General features: G+C 45.4%; 1 protein-coding gene across 1 annotated transcript; it reads right to left on the minus strand.

The window, feature by feature from the left end:
• Nucleotides 1-371: 371 nt before the first annotated feature.
• Nucleotides 372-1853, minus strand: KCNS3 (potassium voltage-gated channel modifier subfamily S member 3). The gene has a single exon (XM_077811545.1). It carries the CDS (start codon nt 1851-1853, stop codon nt 372-374), a length of 1482 nt encoding a protein of 493 aa, XP_077667671.1.
• Nucleotides 1854-15625: the final 13772 nt, after the last annotated feature.

The following is a 15625-nucleotide window of genomic DNA, read 5'->3' on the forward strand; positions in this document are numbered from 1 at the left end:
CCCACATATTAGCAATCTGCAGTTACCTAAATAGCAATATATTACAAAAACACATTCTGTATAAATCAGACTGCTGCAGGAACAAACATTTGACTTGCATTTAATTTATACCATTTTTCAGCTTTTTCCACTCCACACTCCCAAAATGCATAGAACTAGTCATATGAAAACTAAATTGCCATATGAGGTATATTTTTAAGCCTCATCTAAACAATAAAGCTTGTGTGACAACATGAGAGCAAAGAATGTCCAAATATGGCTGACAGTTAAGTACCCTGAGAATTAAGTGCTCTTAAATTCACTGGAGTTTATAAATCTGCATTAACCAAATATCTGAAAACAGAAATAAAGGAAAGAGAAAGTGATTCAACTCATTTTCCAGTACCATTCTCTACAGATGTGTTATAAACGTCCTCTATATCTTGGATGCTGGAGGCGTCTGTTGAATCTTGATCGCTGGCTATAATCCCTACTGAAGAAAGGCTAGAAATGAAGGAGTTCATCCTTTTTGCATAAATATCCCTAATGTTAAAATAAGGTAGCTCATTACATTTCTCTTTGTGATCACTGTTGGACTGGTCTACATCAATATCCTTTTGCTTTTGATAGTATTTAGAAAACTTGTTGAAAATTATAGTGATTGGAAGGGCCACCACTAATATTCCACAGAGAATACAAATGCTACCAATGAACTTTCCCAGTAGGGTGACCGGGAAAGTGTCTCCATAGCCGACAGTGGTCATGCTGATAGTTGCCCACCACCAGCAGACCGGGATGCTGTGCAGTTCTGACTCATCATCATCTTTTTCTACTGAGTAGACCAAAACTGAGAATATAGAAATCCCGACAGACAGAAACAAAAGCAAAAGTCCAACTTCCTGGTAACTATGTCTCAAAGTGGCACCTAAAGACCGCAGTCCTACAGAGTGCCTTGCCAGTTTCAGGATGCGAAATATCCTCATTAGCCGTAGGATCTGAACCACTTTCCCCATATTCTCAATGTCTTCGCTTTCTTCGTCCTTTGTGTCCACAGCCAAGGTAGCATAAAATGGAATAATAGAGACAAAATCTATGATGTTGAGAGGGTTTTTCCAGAACTTCTTTAGACTTGGAGCTGCGGCGAGCCTTATCACTAACTCGACGGTGAACCAGACGATGCACGCTATCTCCACGGCTTCCAAAACAGGGTCTTCAATCTCTCTGTCATTGTCATCCCACCTTTGGAACTCTGGCATGCTGTGGATGCACATGGCTACAATAGATGCTAGCACTACGCTCAGGGAGGAAATGGCAATTAACTTGGCTGATAAGCAGTACCCAGGGTTTTCCATTCTGATCCATACTTTCTTTCGTATTTCACCAAGCCACAGTTTATCAAATTTCTCCAGCTCTTTTTCAAATATGGATGATTCTTCACTGGAAGAGTCTATACTTCTGTCATTGCTTTTCTGATCCCAGTCCTTATCTTGACCTTCTTCTTTTCTTTCTTGATACCTATTGCTACAGCAAGAATCAATGAACAGCTCGTTGATCCCCCAGTACTCTATTTCCTGGCAGAAGGAGAAGACACAAAGTTCCTCCATGACATGCAGTTTACCTGTATAGTAAAAATTCAAAACATATCTAAAGAAAGAAGGGTTCCTATCAAAGTAATATTCCTTGTCTGCAACACTGTAATCATCACACAGTTCCAGGATAGCCTCTTCAGAATGGCATTTGAGCAGTTTTCCAAGTCTGGTCTGGGGAAATCGGAGCAAAGTACTTTGATCAACTGATTGCTTAAAGCCACCCACATTCAAGTGGATAAGTTCCTCATCTTTCCCAGGTCTATGGAAAAATTCACCATAAACCATTTTGAACACAGTAGTTCTGTTGCTGGCTTCCGAGGCACTAACCCATAAGATTACATTGCACCTAAAAGAACATAAGATATTATTAGAAAATTTAATTCAGTTTTGCTCTTGCTACAATTATTTTCTAATCTCCATTTACTGTGGAAATGCTACACTGAAAAACAAGAAATGAAATGACAAATACATTGTTAACAGTTCCACTAAAGTAGACTTAAATTAGTCTGGGTGATTAAATCAGTTAGCAAACTTAAAGATGAATGCTGAACCAGAAACTATTTTATTCTTTTTTTTCCCCTTCATTTATTACTACTCCTTTCCTCTAGTACTATCAAATTTAAATTAATATTCATATTGAAAAGTAAATGAAATTACAAATTTTGGGACTAAAAGGAAAATGTACTCAGACTATTAAGCATCTAGGGCCAGATCCTGAGGACGAGTTAATCAGTTTTGAAATCAAGGGAGCTACATCAATTTAAACCAGCTGAAAATTTGGCCCGTAGTATCCCATTCTTTATTATATAATTTTCACTCAGGGGGCATGCTATTATTTCTTACATGATGCCAACACATCTTAATCTACACCCTTCCCTTAAAGAGCATTCTATATTCCTGTCACTCTTTGGTTGAAAACATTTCAAGAGTCTGTTTTAAACAGCTTTTCTTCATTTTCCTTTCCTGACTTTGCAGACATCTCTCACCCACATTTGGATATCTGCATTCATGAAGATTCCACCATAGGTATTTTGTTACCTGCCTTGCTACTCACCTGTAGTGATGCAAAGTTCCTCCTTAAGACCTGTATCAGTTCCAGAAGTACTTCCTTCTCTGCAACAGCATGCCTATAGATTATGGTTATGCTGATAAACTCACATTGAAATGTCATTTCTGGAAAGAGCAGCTTCCAGAGATGGCACTTCCAGAAATATTTTGTCTCAGCAAGTAAGGAGTACCTGTAGGTAGACACAAATAAAGGGCATTTTAATATCTACACACCTTCACCATAAATATATTATTCAGGCTAAATTGGATAAAAAAGGCAGATTATACCATAGAAAATGTCTGTTAACATTTTTAGGAGACCTTACCCTAGGCTTTCCTTTCCTTAGTTATAAACCTTTGCTTTAGAGCAAATGTGGCCCGCGGGACCCTCCTGCCTGGCCCGGGAGGCTAGCCCCCGGCCTCTCCCCCGCAGCCTCAGCTCACTGCACCGCCGGCACAATGCTCTGAGCAACGGGGCTGTGAGCTCCTGGGGCCACGTAGCTGCAGAGCCCGGCCTGACCTGATGCTCTGTGCTGCATGCTGCGGCTGCCTGTCGTGGTGCAGCCACGCCGCCAGCCACTGGAGCTTCAGGCAGCACGGTAAGGGGGCAGGGAGCAGGGGGGATTGGATAGAGGGCAGGGAAATTCAGGGGGTGGTCAGGGGCCAGGGCGGTCAGAGGGCGGGGAACAAGGGGGTTGAATGGAGGCAGGGGTCCAGGCAGGCCATCAGGAATGAGAGGAGGGGTTGGATGGGGAGGCGGGAGGCAGTAAGGGGCAGGGGTCCCGGGGCAGTCAGGGGATAGGGAGCAGGGGGGTAGTCAGGAATGAGAGGAGAGGTTGGATGGAGTGGCAGGGGACAGTCAGGGGACAGGGAGAAGGGGTGGTTGCATGGGACAGGGGTCCTGGGTGGGGGGGCAGTCAGGAAGGAGAGGGGTTGGATGGGGTGGCAGGGGGCAGTTAGGGGTGGGGGGTCCAGGGGTGGTCAGGGAGAAGGGGTGGTTGGATGGGGAAGGGGTCCCAGGGGAGCAGTCAGGAAGGAGAGGAGGGGTTGGATGGGGCAGCGGGGGGGGGGTTCAGTTAGGGGCAGGGAATCCAGGGGCAGTCAGGGGACAGAGGGGACCGAGGATCAGAAGCTAAAACCCTTGTGTGCATATAAATCCTTCCCTACATGACAGGTTACTCGGTATAACTTATGTCACTCAGGGGTGTGAATAATCCACACCCCCTCAGTGACGTAAATTATACCGACCTAAACGCTGGTGTAGACAGTGCTGTACTGGCAGGAGAGCTTCTCCCACCGATATAGCTACTGCCTCTCGCAGAGGCAGGAGTTAAGCCAATGGGAGAGCTCTCTTCCGTCGGCTTGGAGTATCTCCATCACAAGCACTGCGGCTATGCTGCAGTAAGTGCTGTAGCGCAGATGTAGCCTAACTAGCCCTAATTCATCTGACTGGTGGGATCAGACCCAAAGGGAGGCCAGCAAGACTTCTCACATCTATAGGAGTTGTGGGATCAGGCCCAGAAGTTATTTACCAGAACAAGTAGTTTCAATTCTACAAAAGCAGATGTGTAGCCAGAGAGGGGTTTTTTTTAATTCATTTTGTACAGCAGACACCTCAATCCGTTCTTGTATTAGAACTGTGGAAACTGACATTCTTCAGTGGGAAAATAGCTCTTCATTTATGATAATATTGTAAAGCCCTTTAAATGACTTCTTTCAAAATTAAATTGACATGTTTATTTTTAGCAACTGGATTAATTACTGTGCAGCCAAGATCAGGGACCCATTGTGCTAAAGCATTGGGCATAGTAAGAGACAGATTGTAAACTGTTCAAGCCAAAGGCTAATTAGATAAGACCAAAAAGGAAGTACTATTATCTCCATTTTATATATGAGAAACCATGGTGAAGAGAGATTACATGATTTATCCATTCCATTTATAGCATAAACTACAATCTTGTATGCATCTGCAAATAGGAGCTTTCAAGATAATAAACTGATAACAGGAGTTACGCTCACTCTGAGTATTTTCCAAAGTCACATCCCTTTGCAGCCTCTTAGGCCTAATTCTGTGATGTGTATGTAACCCACACACCTCCTGGGTGTGGTGTTCTGTCCCATCTAGTGGCACGGAGACCACTTGAAGAGAGAGATTAATGAGTTTGCTCTACAGCTTTAGCTAACAGCCAGTTGGCTTTTAGCTCATGCACTAAGCTCCAGAGGTCCCAGGTTCGATCCTGCCCGCTGACAACTGGGGTCTGTCGGCATTACATGTACATTGAGAAGCACCTTGCCCAACTCCTGGAATAAGAGTGTCAGAATTCAATCCTTACATGGTTTTCCACTTCATTCATGGTCCTGACGCAAATTCTGGTTTCACACCCAGAATACCTTATCTGAAGTCACGAAGTGACTCTGGATTTACATCGATGTCAATTCAAATAGGCTTTGTTTATTAATTTCCAGTGGGAAATGTTTATCTTTGTTCAAGTGATACTTTAGTGCCCTGAGCTTAACATTTCAGCTTCAACACCAATGCCACAGAAATAGTGAGCCAAATTTTAGCTGTATGGACATCAACAAGAGTTTTGCCATCGACTTCAGTGGGCCCGAATATGCCTTAATGCCTTGTAAAATCCATTTATTTTTATGCTGATCAAATCAAGAGAAAAATTTAATTAAATTTGGGATAACTAAGTATACTAAAGAAATAAGACGAAAATTTTGCCCACTGCTGACTTATTGAAGTCATTGTAACTAATGGAAGATTTTAGTGCTCAACAATTCTTTAAAACACTGCACCATTGTTGAACTTGCAGTATATAAATCCTTATTGATTATGCAGATCATTATGCATATTTATAATGGTGCCTCCATTTGATTACTCATTTGAATAATTCCAGTAAGCAAGCATCCGCCACTTTGTTTTAAGAGGATAATAATCAACATTAACGCACAGTATACAGGGCAACTGACTCCTGCTTATAAAGGCCCTGATTCAGAGCCCACTGAAGTTCTTCCTTAGACAACAGTGGACTTTGAATCAGGCCCAGATTGCAGGAGGACATTTCAAGAGGCCTGGTCAGAATTCTTTCATAGCATGTATTAAATTATTGCTATTTATTATTTGTATTATCATAGCACCGAGGAACCCCATTCATTGTGTGAACAAGAAAGGAATAATATGGGTTGCTGCTGTAAACATCAGGAGAAAATACTGGAACCTAATTATTTCCAGTTTAGTGATTGCATGGCTGCCTCTAAGTGCTAGCCAGGATCGGGGGGGTGGGGGAAGAGTACAGAATCCTCTCCCTACCCACTGCATGGCCTGGTTAAGGCCAGTGTTACAGCTTTTGCAGTCTGGGGACCTCATAACTGTTCAGAGGTGCTTCCCATGAGATCCTCTATGTCCAAAGGGGAGCAAAGAAGGCCTTGTCTACACTACAGGGGAAATTCGATATAAGGTACGCAATTTGAGTTACGTGAATAATGTAACTCAAATCGATGTAGCTTAGCTCTACTTACCGTGGGGTCCACACTATGTGATTTCAACGGGAGACGCCCTCCTGTCAACTCCTCCTACTCTTCTCGATCCTGTAGAGTACAGGAGTCAATGGGAGAGCAATCTGCAGTCGATTTAGCGGGTCTTCACTAGAATGCATTGATTACCAATGCATTGATCACCGCTCGTTGATCCGGTAAGTGTAGACAAGCCCAAAGAGTGGGAATATAGGTGGCTTCACCATGTCCACTTATGGGAGTAGACCCTATGACTTAAAAGGAATGCCTCTGGTGCTCCCACTAGGATAATGCAGATCTGCAACACATTCAAGGTAAGGATATGCCTTACAGATACAATCTAGAGCTTAATGGGTGTCATGCTATTTTAATGGCATATTTGTGTTTGACAAAACTACTATGGTGGGAGGGTTTTTTTCCAAAGCATTAATTGATCTGTCAATCACAGGTAAAGAAAAGGAAGCACTACCATGCTAAAGATTAAATTGATTCATGGTTGGATTGATGTCACTGTTTTATTACTGCATTTTTTAAACACAGCAAGCTCCTATTGATTTTTAGTATTTTATCTTGTGGCCAATTAGTCTGCAGCTATATACATCCTTGTGCATCTGTGTAGGCTCCTCAGACATCTCTCCAGAGTTGAGAAGAGATCTTCAAATTTCAAGGACTTTTCTACTGAACTGAACAAGAACAACTAACAAAGGGACAGATCCTGCTACCATGGAAGTCAAGAGCAATATCCCTCCGACTTCAATGGTAGCAGGATCGGATCCTAACCTTGTAAGTTAACTAAAATATGTATAAATAAGCCCAAGGACAAGATTTTCAAAAGTGATTAGGAGAGTTGCAGTTTTTGGGTTTCCAGTATGAAAAGTCTTAAAGGGTCCTGATTTTCAAAATATGGTGAACACCCACCCTACACAGTGTCTCAAGCTTGACACCCAAAAGCACTTAAATGGGCCAGATTTCTAAAGATATTAGGCACCTAAAAATGAAGGTAGGCACCTGGTAAGATTACCGTAAGGCACCTATCTGCACCTTTAGACACCTAGATTACTTTTAAAAACTTGACCTTCACCACAAAGTTCACAGCATGATTAAAACTTCCCCCATATTTGGGGGTGTTTGGATCTGGGGAAATAAAAGAGAATAAGCAATGTTTGACTGTTTTATCAAGGATATGGTTATAATACAATCTGAAGTGTAATTGCAGCATGGGTAGATATACCTGCGCTAGCTTTAACTGCACTAGCATGGCTAAGGTTGCCAACTTTCTAATGCACGGGTGGGCAAACTTTTTGGCCCAAGGGCCACATCTGGGTATGGAAATTGTATGACGGACCATGAATGCTCAAAAAATTGGGGGTTGGGGTGCGGGAGTGGGTGAGGGCTCCAGCTGGGGATGAGGGGTTGGGGTGCAGGAGGGTACTCAGGACTGGGATCAAGAGGTTTAGAGGGCAGGAATAGGATCAGGGCTGGGGAAGAGGGTTGGGGCATGGGAGGGGGTCGGGGGTGCAAGCTCCAGGCAGCGCTTACCACAAACAGCTCCCGGAAGCAGCGGCATGTCCCTCATCCAGCTCCTATGCGGAAGCACGGCCAAGCAATTCTGCGTGCTGCCCTGTCCACAGGCACCACCCCTGCAGCTCCCATTGGCTGCGGTTCCCAGCCTACGGGAGCTGCAGAGGTGGCCCTCAGGGTGGGGACAGTGTGTGGAACCTCCTGGCTGCCCCTACATGTAGAAGCCAGAGGGGGACATGTCGCTGTTTCCAGGAGCCACAAGGAGCCTTGGCATGCGCAGACTGGGGCAACCTCCCAAGCCTGCTCCCCGGCGGGAGCTCTAGGGCTGGATTAAAATGTCTGAAGGGCCGGATTTGGCTCCCTGGGCCGTAGTCTGCCCACCCCAGATTCTGGGGTGGGGCCAGGGAGGAGGAGCTTGAGGTTCAGGAGGGGGCCCAGAGTTGGGGCAGGGGGTTGGGGTATTGGGGGGTGTGGGGCAAGAGTTCCAGGAGGGAGTTTGGGTGCGGGAGGGGACTCTGGGCTGGGGCAGGGGGTTGGTGTGCAGGGTCCCGGTGGTGCTTACTGCAGCTCCCAGGAAGCGGTCACTGGGTCCATGCAGCCCCTAGGCGCATGGGCATCCAGGGAGGCTCCATGCACTGCCCTCACGCCCGCAGGCGCCACCCTTGCAGTCCCATTGGTCGCGGTTTCCGGCCAATGGGAGCTGCCGAGCTGCCACTCGGGACGGGGGCAGCACGTGGAGCCTCCCTGGCTGCCCATGTGCCTAGGGGCCGCAAGGACCTGGCGGCTGCTTCTGGGAGCCACATGGAGCTAGGTTAGGCAGGGAGCCTGCCTTAGCCCCAGGACCCTGCTGCACCAACCAGACTTTTAACAGCCCAGTGGGCGGTGCTGACCAGAGCCGCCAGGGTCCCTTTTGGACTGGGCGTTCCAGTTAAAAACCGGATACCTGGAAACCTGAAGCATAGCTAAAAATAGCAGCATAGATATGGCAGTGCAGGCCTCAGCACAGGCTTTACAGGTATGCCTGGGGCTCTAGATACCAGCTCATGTTGCTGAAGCCCGCACTGCTGCATCTACATTTCTAGTCTTACCTCCTCTCAACTCCAGAAAACATTGTGTCTAGTGACTGGAGCTGGCATGGTCGTTTGGGTAGCACACACAAGCGAGAGCTACTAGGTTTGCTCCCCCATCCCCATTAAAACTTCCCAGGTGTTTCTGAAATGCCTCTTCTTGAAAGGAGACTTATGGTCTCTGTGACCTCTGGGCAGTGGAGTTTACAACTGTAAGCAGAGTGGTCACTGTCATAGGGCATTGTAGAACAGCTGCTGGTGGTCTGTTGGGGTCAACACAGGTCACACAAAGCTCCACGCCATTTGGCAAGGTGGTTTTACCGTGTCGCTGTAACTGTGCGCTTACATCGGCCGGAGACAAAGTTGAGTGCGGACACATGCACAGGTAGGTTGACATAAGGCAACTTACGTTGACCTAACTTTGTAGCATAGACCTGGCTTTAGCCATGCTAGCAAAGGTATGTCTACCTGAGCTGAAATCACACCTCAGATTGCAGCGTAGACATACTGTAAGACAAATATGACGAAGGTGAAATTTTCCCTTATGCTTCAGGCTAGCAGAAGGCCAATGCATCAATTACATCTCACTTAAATCCTCATATGTTCATCCTATCAGGGAACAAAAATAATACATGTAACTGATGTGACCAATCACAATTGCCAACATAGCTCAGTTTTTGTATATCAAATATTGATTATTCATAATAAAATGTCCACAAGAAATGGATAGGGGGCAATTTGTTTTAAAAAAAGTCAAATGTGAGTCGTAAGAACATGTGAAGAAATTGCTCTTTGTTTATGGACATCTTGTAAGCAGAAAAAGAAGGTCAATCCATCAACTAAATGATCTGCTCAGCCATAAAAATATTTTATGCATTCCATTGGCAATGGTATTCTTTATCCAGTACATTGCATTGCTGTGATGAGCAAACAAAACTACTCCACTACATTTCTCCTGAAATGGATTAAATCCAACCTCCAAGGAGACCTTTTAGTAAATAAACTTTGGGATCAAATCTCTGTATTTCATTTTTAATTATATTCTGTGTTCCTTATTCAGGCAAAACATACACTGAAGTCAGCGGGAGGTTTTACACATATAAGGACTGCAGAATTTATGCAAATTATTTAAATAAGTATCTACTCATGCAGATTGCATATTTGCATCTATCTACTAGTTTTTGTTTTGAGTTGGTTGGCAGTTACAGGGTATATGGCTAGATGTGGGTGAAGGGCATGCTGACTTTCCAGAATGCTATCAGCTCTAGAGGCAGTATTATAGGGGGTACATTGTGATTGTAGTCTATTATTTTAATTGCTTTCTCATGAACTTTAAACACCCAGGAGTGTGATACAATACTACCTAGTTATCTGAATGTCATTTACGTAAGGATCAAAAAAAAAAAAAAAGAAAAAGAAAAAAAAGTACCGTTAACAGTCTTCCTAACACGACGAGACACCCTGGAGATAACGTGCAGTATGCTAATTAACGAGACACACACCTGACGCAATTTCTGATGGCTTCATCATTTGTATTTTGTTCAGAATACATACAGTGACTCAAAGGTTCAGTGTTCAGATGGATCACTATCAACCTGTACTAAGTGGAATAGACAGGTTAAAATAATGTTTGCTTCAAAGCCCATCCGTGATCCTGGCCAATTTAACAACAATTACAGTGCTGCAAGGATGACACCTTTCAGTTGCCTGAGGCAGTGGATCATGTCAAGAGTTTCCTTGAGCTACTTTGCCCCAATTACTGAACTTCACGGAGCGATTTAGGAAGATGAGGAGAACCCGAGTGCATTGTTATGTCCAGGTCAACATCAGCACAGTTCAATGATAAAGAAAAAATGTCTCTCTGCAGAGAGACAATAATCTTATTTGTCGGGTAGTTTTAATGATGCTCAGCTACTATCAGGAGCACAATTTAAAAACAAGATATGCTATTTGATGTGAATATTGTACATTTTAGCTGAAAGAACTCTGTAAGGAGGAAAATTTCCACAGTACGTTGGAATGAGATGGATGTAACATAAAAATGGCTATACTGGGTCAGACCAAAGGTCCATCCAGCCCAGGATCCTGTCTACCCACAGTGGCCAATGTCAGGTGCCCCAGAGGGAGTGAACCTAACAGGTAATGATCTAGTGATCTCTCTCCTGCCATCCATCTCCACCCTCTGATAAACAGAGGCTAGGGACACCATTCCTTACTCATCCTGGCTAACAGCCATTAAGGGGCTTAAGCTCCATGAATTTATCCAGTTCTCTTTTAAACCCTGTTATAGTCCTAGCCTTCACAACCTCCTCAGGCAAGGAGTTCCACACGTCGACTGTGCACTGTGTGAAAAAGAACTTCCTTTTATTTGTTTTAAATCTGCTGCCCATTAATGTCATTTGGTGGCCCCTAGTTCTTATATTATGGGAACAAGCAAATAAGTTTTCCTTATTCACTTTCTCCACACCACTCATGATTTTATATACCTCTATCATATCCCCCCTTAGTCTCCTCTTTTCCAAGCTGAAAAGTCCTAGCCTCTTTAATCTCTCCTCATATGGGACCCGTTCCAAACCCCTAATCATTTTAGTTGTCCTTTTCTGAACTTTTTCTAATGCCAGTATATCTTTTTTGAGATGTGCTGAATTTCATATTGGGCTCAGTCCTGCAGCATCTGTTCAGGAAATTCTTATTCACATGAGCAGTCCAATTAATATCCAATATTATTATCATCAATATTTATATTATAGTAATATCTAGAGCCATGGGTCTCAACCAGGGACCTGGGGGGCTGCTAGGAAGTTTCAGGGGGGTCGTGAAGCACGGCCAGCATTAGACTCTCTGAGGCCCAGGGCAGAAAATCAAAGCCCCCCTGCAAGGGACTGCAGCCCGGGGCCCTGAACCCTACTACACAGGGCTGAAGGCAAAGCCTGAGCAATTTAGTTTTAGGGTGCCCCCTCTGGTGTAGGGCTCTGAGTAATTGCCCTGCTTGCTACCCCCTAATGCCAGCCCTGGCTTTTAAATGCAGAAAAACAGTTGTGGCACAGCTGGGCTTTGGAGTTTTTATTGTATGTTGGGGGGGAGGGGCTCAGAAAAAAAAAAAGGTTGAGAACCCCTGGTCTAGAGGCCTCAAATGAGAGGCGGGCCCCATTGTGCGAGGCAGTGTACATTCACACAGTCAGAGGCAAGTAAGCCACGAAGAGTTAATCATTTAAATAAATGAGACAAACAGACCAAAGGCACAGAGAGGTTAAGTCACTTGTCCAAGGTTACACGGCAGGTCAGTTGTAGATGTGGGAAATGGAACTCAAGTCTCCTGACTCTAAATCCAGTGCTCTGTCCACACTATTTCCACAAAGAAACTGGACATAAAGTGAATGGAATACTAGTGCAAGGGGTTTCAGGACTGGGCCTTTCAGCCCACCCTGCAATTGAATCCATGCAGATGGACCCCTGAACCTGCAAGGAGCCCAGATAAATCAACTGGTCAAAACAATGATGTAAATGAATCCCCCACACAAGCAGAGGGTTCCACCCACATAGATCCAGGGTCTTATTATAAACAACACTGCTTTTACACCCCCAAAACTGAAACTGTGTTGTGATCAATCCTATGAAGGTTTATATAACGTTTTTTGATGTCTCATCCTAAACAAAGCCAAGTATTTAGCAACAGTGCAAGCTTTGAATATTATTCACACACTCCAGAGTGAAATGGATTTTTAGACATTAGTATTTGGAGAGACAGACGGCAGAATTTTCTAATAAGGTGAGACTCCACAAATTACTCTGCCCCTTACCAGCACCCAGGCCTAATGTAAAGGAAAGGGATACGATCTAAAGGGTGAAATTTACCCTTATGCATTGGCCTATGTAACATTTAACACTAGGGTTGCCAACTTTCTCATCGCACAAAACCAAACACCTTTGCCACGCCCTTTCTCGGAGGCCTTGCCCCTGCTACGCCCCTTCCCAGAGGCCCCACCCACCACTCACTCACTTTCACTGGGCTGGGGCAGGGGGTTGGATGCGGGAGAGGGTGAGGACTCTGGCTGGGGGTGCAGGCTCAGGGTTGGGGCCAGAAATGAGGGGTTCAGAATACAGAAGGAGGTTCCAGGCTGGGGCAAGAAGTTGGGGTGCAGGCCCCCTGGGGCTAAGGAGTTTGGGGGACAGAAGAAGGCTCCGGGCTGGGGCTGAGGGGTTTGGAGTGTGGGAGCAGGCTCAGAGCTGGAGCAGAGTGTTGGGGTACAGGAGGGGGTGCAGGCTCTGGGAGGGAGTTAGGGTATGGGAGGGGGTGCAGGGCTGGGGTAGGGGTGTGGGCTCTGGGAGGAGTTACGGTGAGGATTCTGGGAGGGAGTTAGGGTGTGAGAGGGGGTTCCAACCTGAGGCAGGGGTGCAGGAGGGGGATCAGGATGTGGGCTCCAGCCGGACAGCGCTTACCTCAGACAGCTCCCAGTCAGCAGTGCAGCAAGGCTCAGCGCAGGCTCCCAAAGCCCATGCCCGCAAGCGTCACCCCCACAGCTCTCCTTGGCCATGGTTCCCAGGGGCATCAAATGGAGCTTACCTGATCGCCCCTCCGCCTAGGGGCCGCACGGACATGCCGGCCACTTCCGGAAGCAGCGTGGAGCCAGGGAGCCTGCCTTAGCCCTGCTGCACCGCCAACCCGGACTTTTAACAGCCGGGTCAGCAGTGCTGAGTGGAGCCACCAGGATCCCTTTTCATCCAGGCGTTCCAGTCGAAAACTGGACACCTGGCAACCTTATTTAAGACCTACTTGAACTCTCAAAAAAGGATTTAAATGGTGCATAGGCCTAGTGCTATCCTCTGCACATAATGAATTGCACAGCAGATGAGCTGTTAAATCTTTTCCATCCTTAGAGTCTATGATCTTTAATTAATAATTTAAAAAAAAAAAAAAACCACACACACACCCCACACCCACAGAAATCTTGCATTTGGTCCAAGAGAAGGTGGAGAATAAATTCATATCATACCAGGAAGATTTTCCTGATATTCAGTGCAAAATTTTCCCTTTTGTATTTTCATCCCATTACTCCTAGTTATAACTCTAATCCTGCTAATTGTTCCTTTCTCTCCTTGAGATGTACATCTTTCGCGGTTGTAAACTGTTCCCCCACCCACCCTCTGAGGCAACTAACTACAAGTTACACATAACTGATTTCTCATTTTAAATCCTAAATTTCTCCCCGCCCTCTAACCATTTCTTTTCTTCTTCTCTAAATTTCATCAGTTCCACAATACCTTCCTTGTGAAAACACGACTAGAATTAAAAAGTCATCTAGGTACCTCATAGGGAGGGACTTTTCCTGTTCTGTGAAGTGAAGCCTCCGAACATACAACCCCCAAACTTGTGTTTTCAGCAACACCACGTCACGAAAACTAGCTCTGACAGGTTAGAAACCTGTTCTGACACGCCGAAGATGGCTAAACCCTGTCTACACTAGCACTTACACTGTTGCTAACACTGGAAAGCGGGTACCACATTCCAAGCACAGATGCAGCCACAGAAAGCACATGATTAAACAGTGTTCTGGAATCTGAACTGGCTGCCTGTAAGTTTACAGGTGGAGTTCAAAGGATTGGTTGTTTTTAGCCTGTAATGCCTGAGATGGTTTGGGACCTGACTGTTTGAGAGATTACTTTTCTTGCCATGCCATATTGCCCCGACTGTTTGTGCTTCATTCATGAAAATCCCTCAGACTCATGCATGCGCACACGTGTAGAAAGAGAACACATTTAAAGAGCACCGTGAAAATGGGATGGAATCACTGAGGATGTATGGCAGAAATCAGACTTCTTCAAATTCTGCTTAACAACTCACTTCCTTTGCTATATATCTAATTGCACTTTGCAGATTGAGCACCTGAAGTTATATGGGATTTTTTGATGTTTTGAAAGATGTTTACTGCTGAAAGTAATAGTGTGGTTTTGGTTTCTTAGCCAAGTCCTAAATCTCCAAGATGTTTATAGACTCTCTTGAACAGCAAAACTACTACAGTTTACAGTTGTTACTGTAAATTGTTTCTGTGAAACCTAGGACACGTCTGCACTTGCAAAGTTACAGTGCCGTCAGTTAGAGCGCCGCTCAGAGAGCGCCGAAGGAAAATCGCTGTTGCGTGTTCATACTGACAGCTGCCTGAGCAATAGCGTGTTCACATTTGTGGCGCTATTCAGAGCGGTGCACTCTGGGCAGCTATCCCACAGAGCACCTCTTTCTTTTTTTTGCTGCTAAGACTTGTGGGAAGGCGGAAGGGGTCGCGGGGCACCCTGGGTCCTATCCCAATGTCCCGCGATGCATTGTTTCGCATCCCAGCAATCCCTGTGCTTCTGTCCACATTTGGTGCCATCTTTCAACGGTTTGTGTATTGCACGCCCTGTCCTGCCTCTTTCTGGCTGCAGGAATGGATCCCGAGCTGTTGACCAATATGCTGCTCGCACTGACCAACATGTCACGAGTGGCAGTGGAGTTATTTCTTAAACTACAAAGGCAAGAGAAGTAAAACACTGATCTCGCCACGCATACTAGTTACGACACAAGATTGCTTGTGGCATTCATGGAGGTGATGGCCACAGTGGAACACCACTTTGGGGCTCAGGAAACAAGCACTGAGTGGTGGGATCACATGGTGATGCATGTCTGGGATGACGAGCAGTAGCTGCAGAACTTTCTCATGAGGAAAGCCACATTCATGGGACTGTGTGATGAGCTCGCCCCAGCCCTGCAGCGCAAGGACATGAGAATGAGAGCTACTGTGTCGCTGGACAGCCGCATGGTGATTGCACTGTGGAAGCTGGCTACTCCATATTGCTACCGATCAGTCGCTAACCGGTGCGGAGTGGGAAAGTCGACCACTGGAGTCGTGTTGATGGAATCTGGGCAAC

This window comes from Eretmochelys imbricata, chromosome 3, assembly GCF_965152235.1.
Source record: "Eretmochelys imbricata isolate rEreImb1 chromosome 3, rEreImb1.hap1, whole genome shotgun sequence".
Lineage (NCBI taxonomy): Eukaryota > Metazoa > Chordata > Testudines > Cheloniidae > Eretmochelys > Eretmochelys imbricata.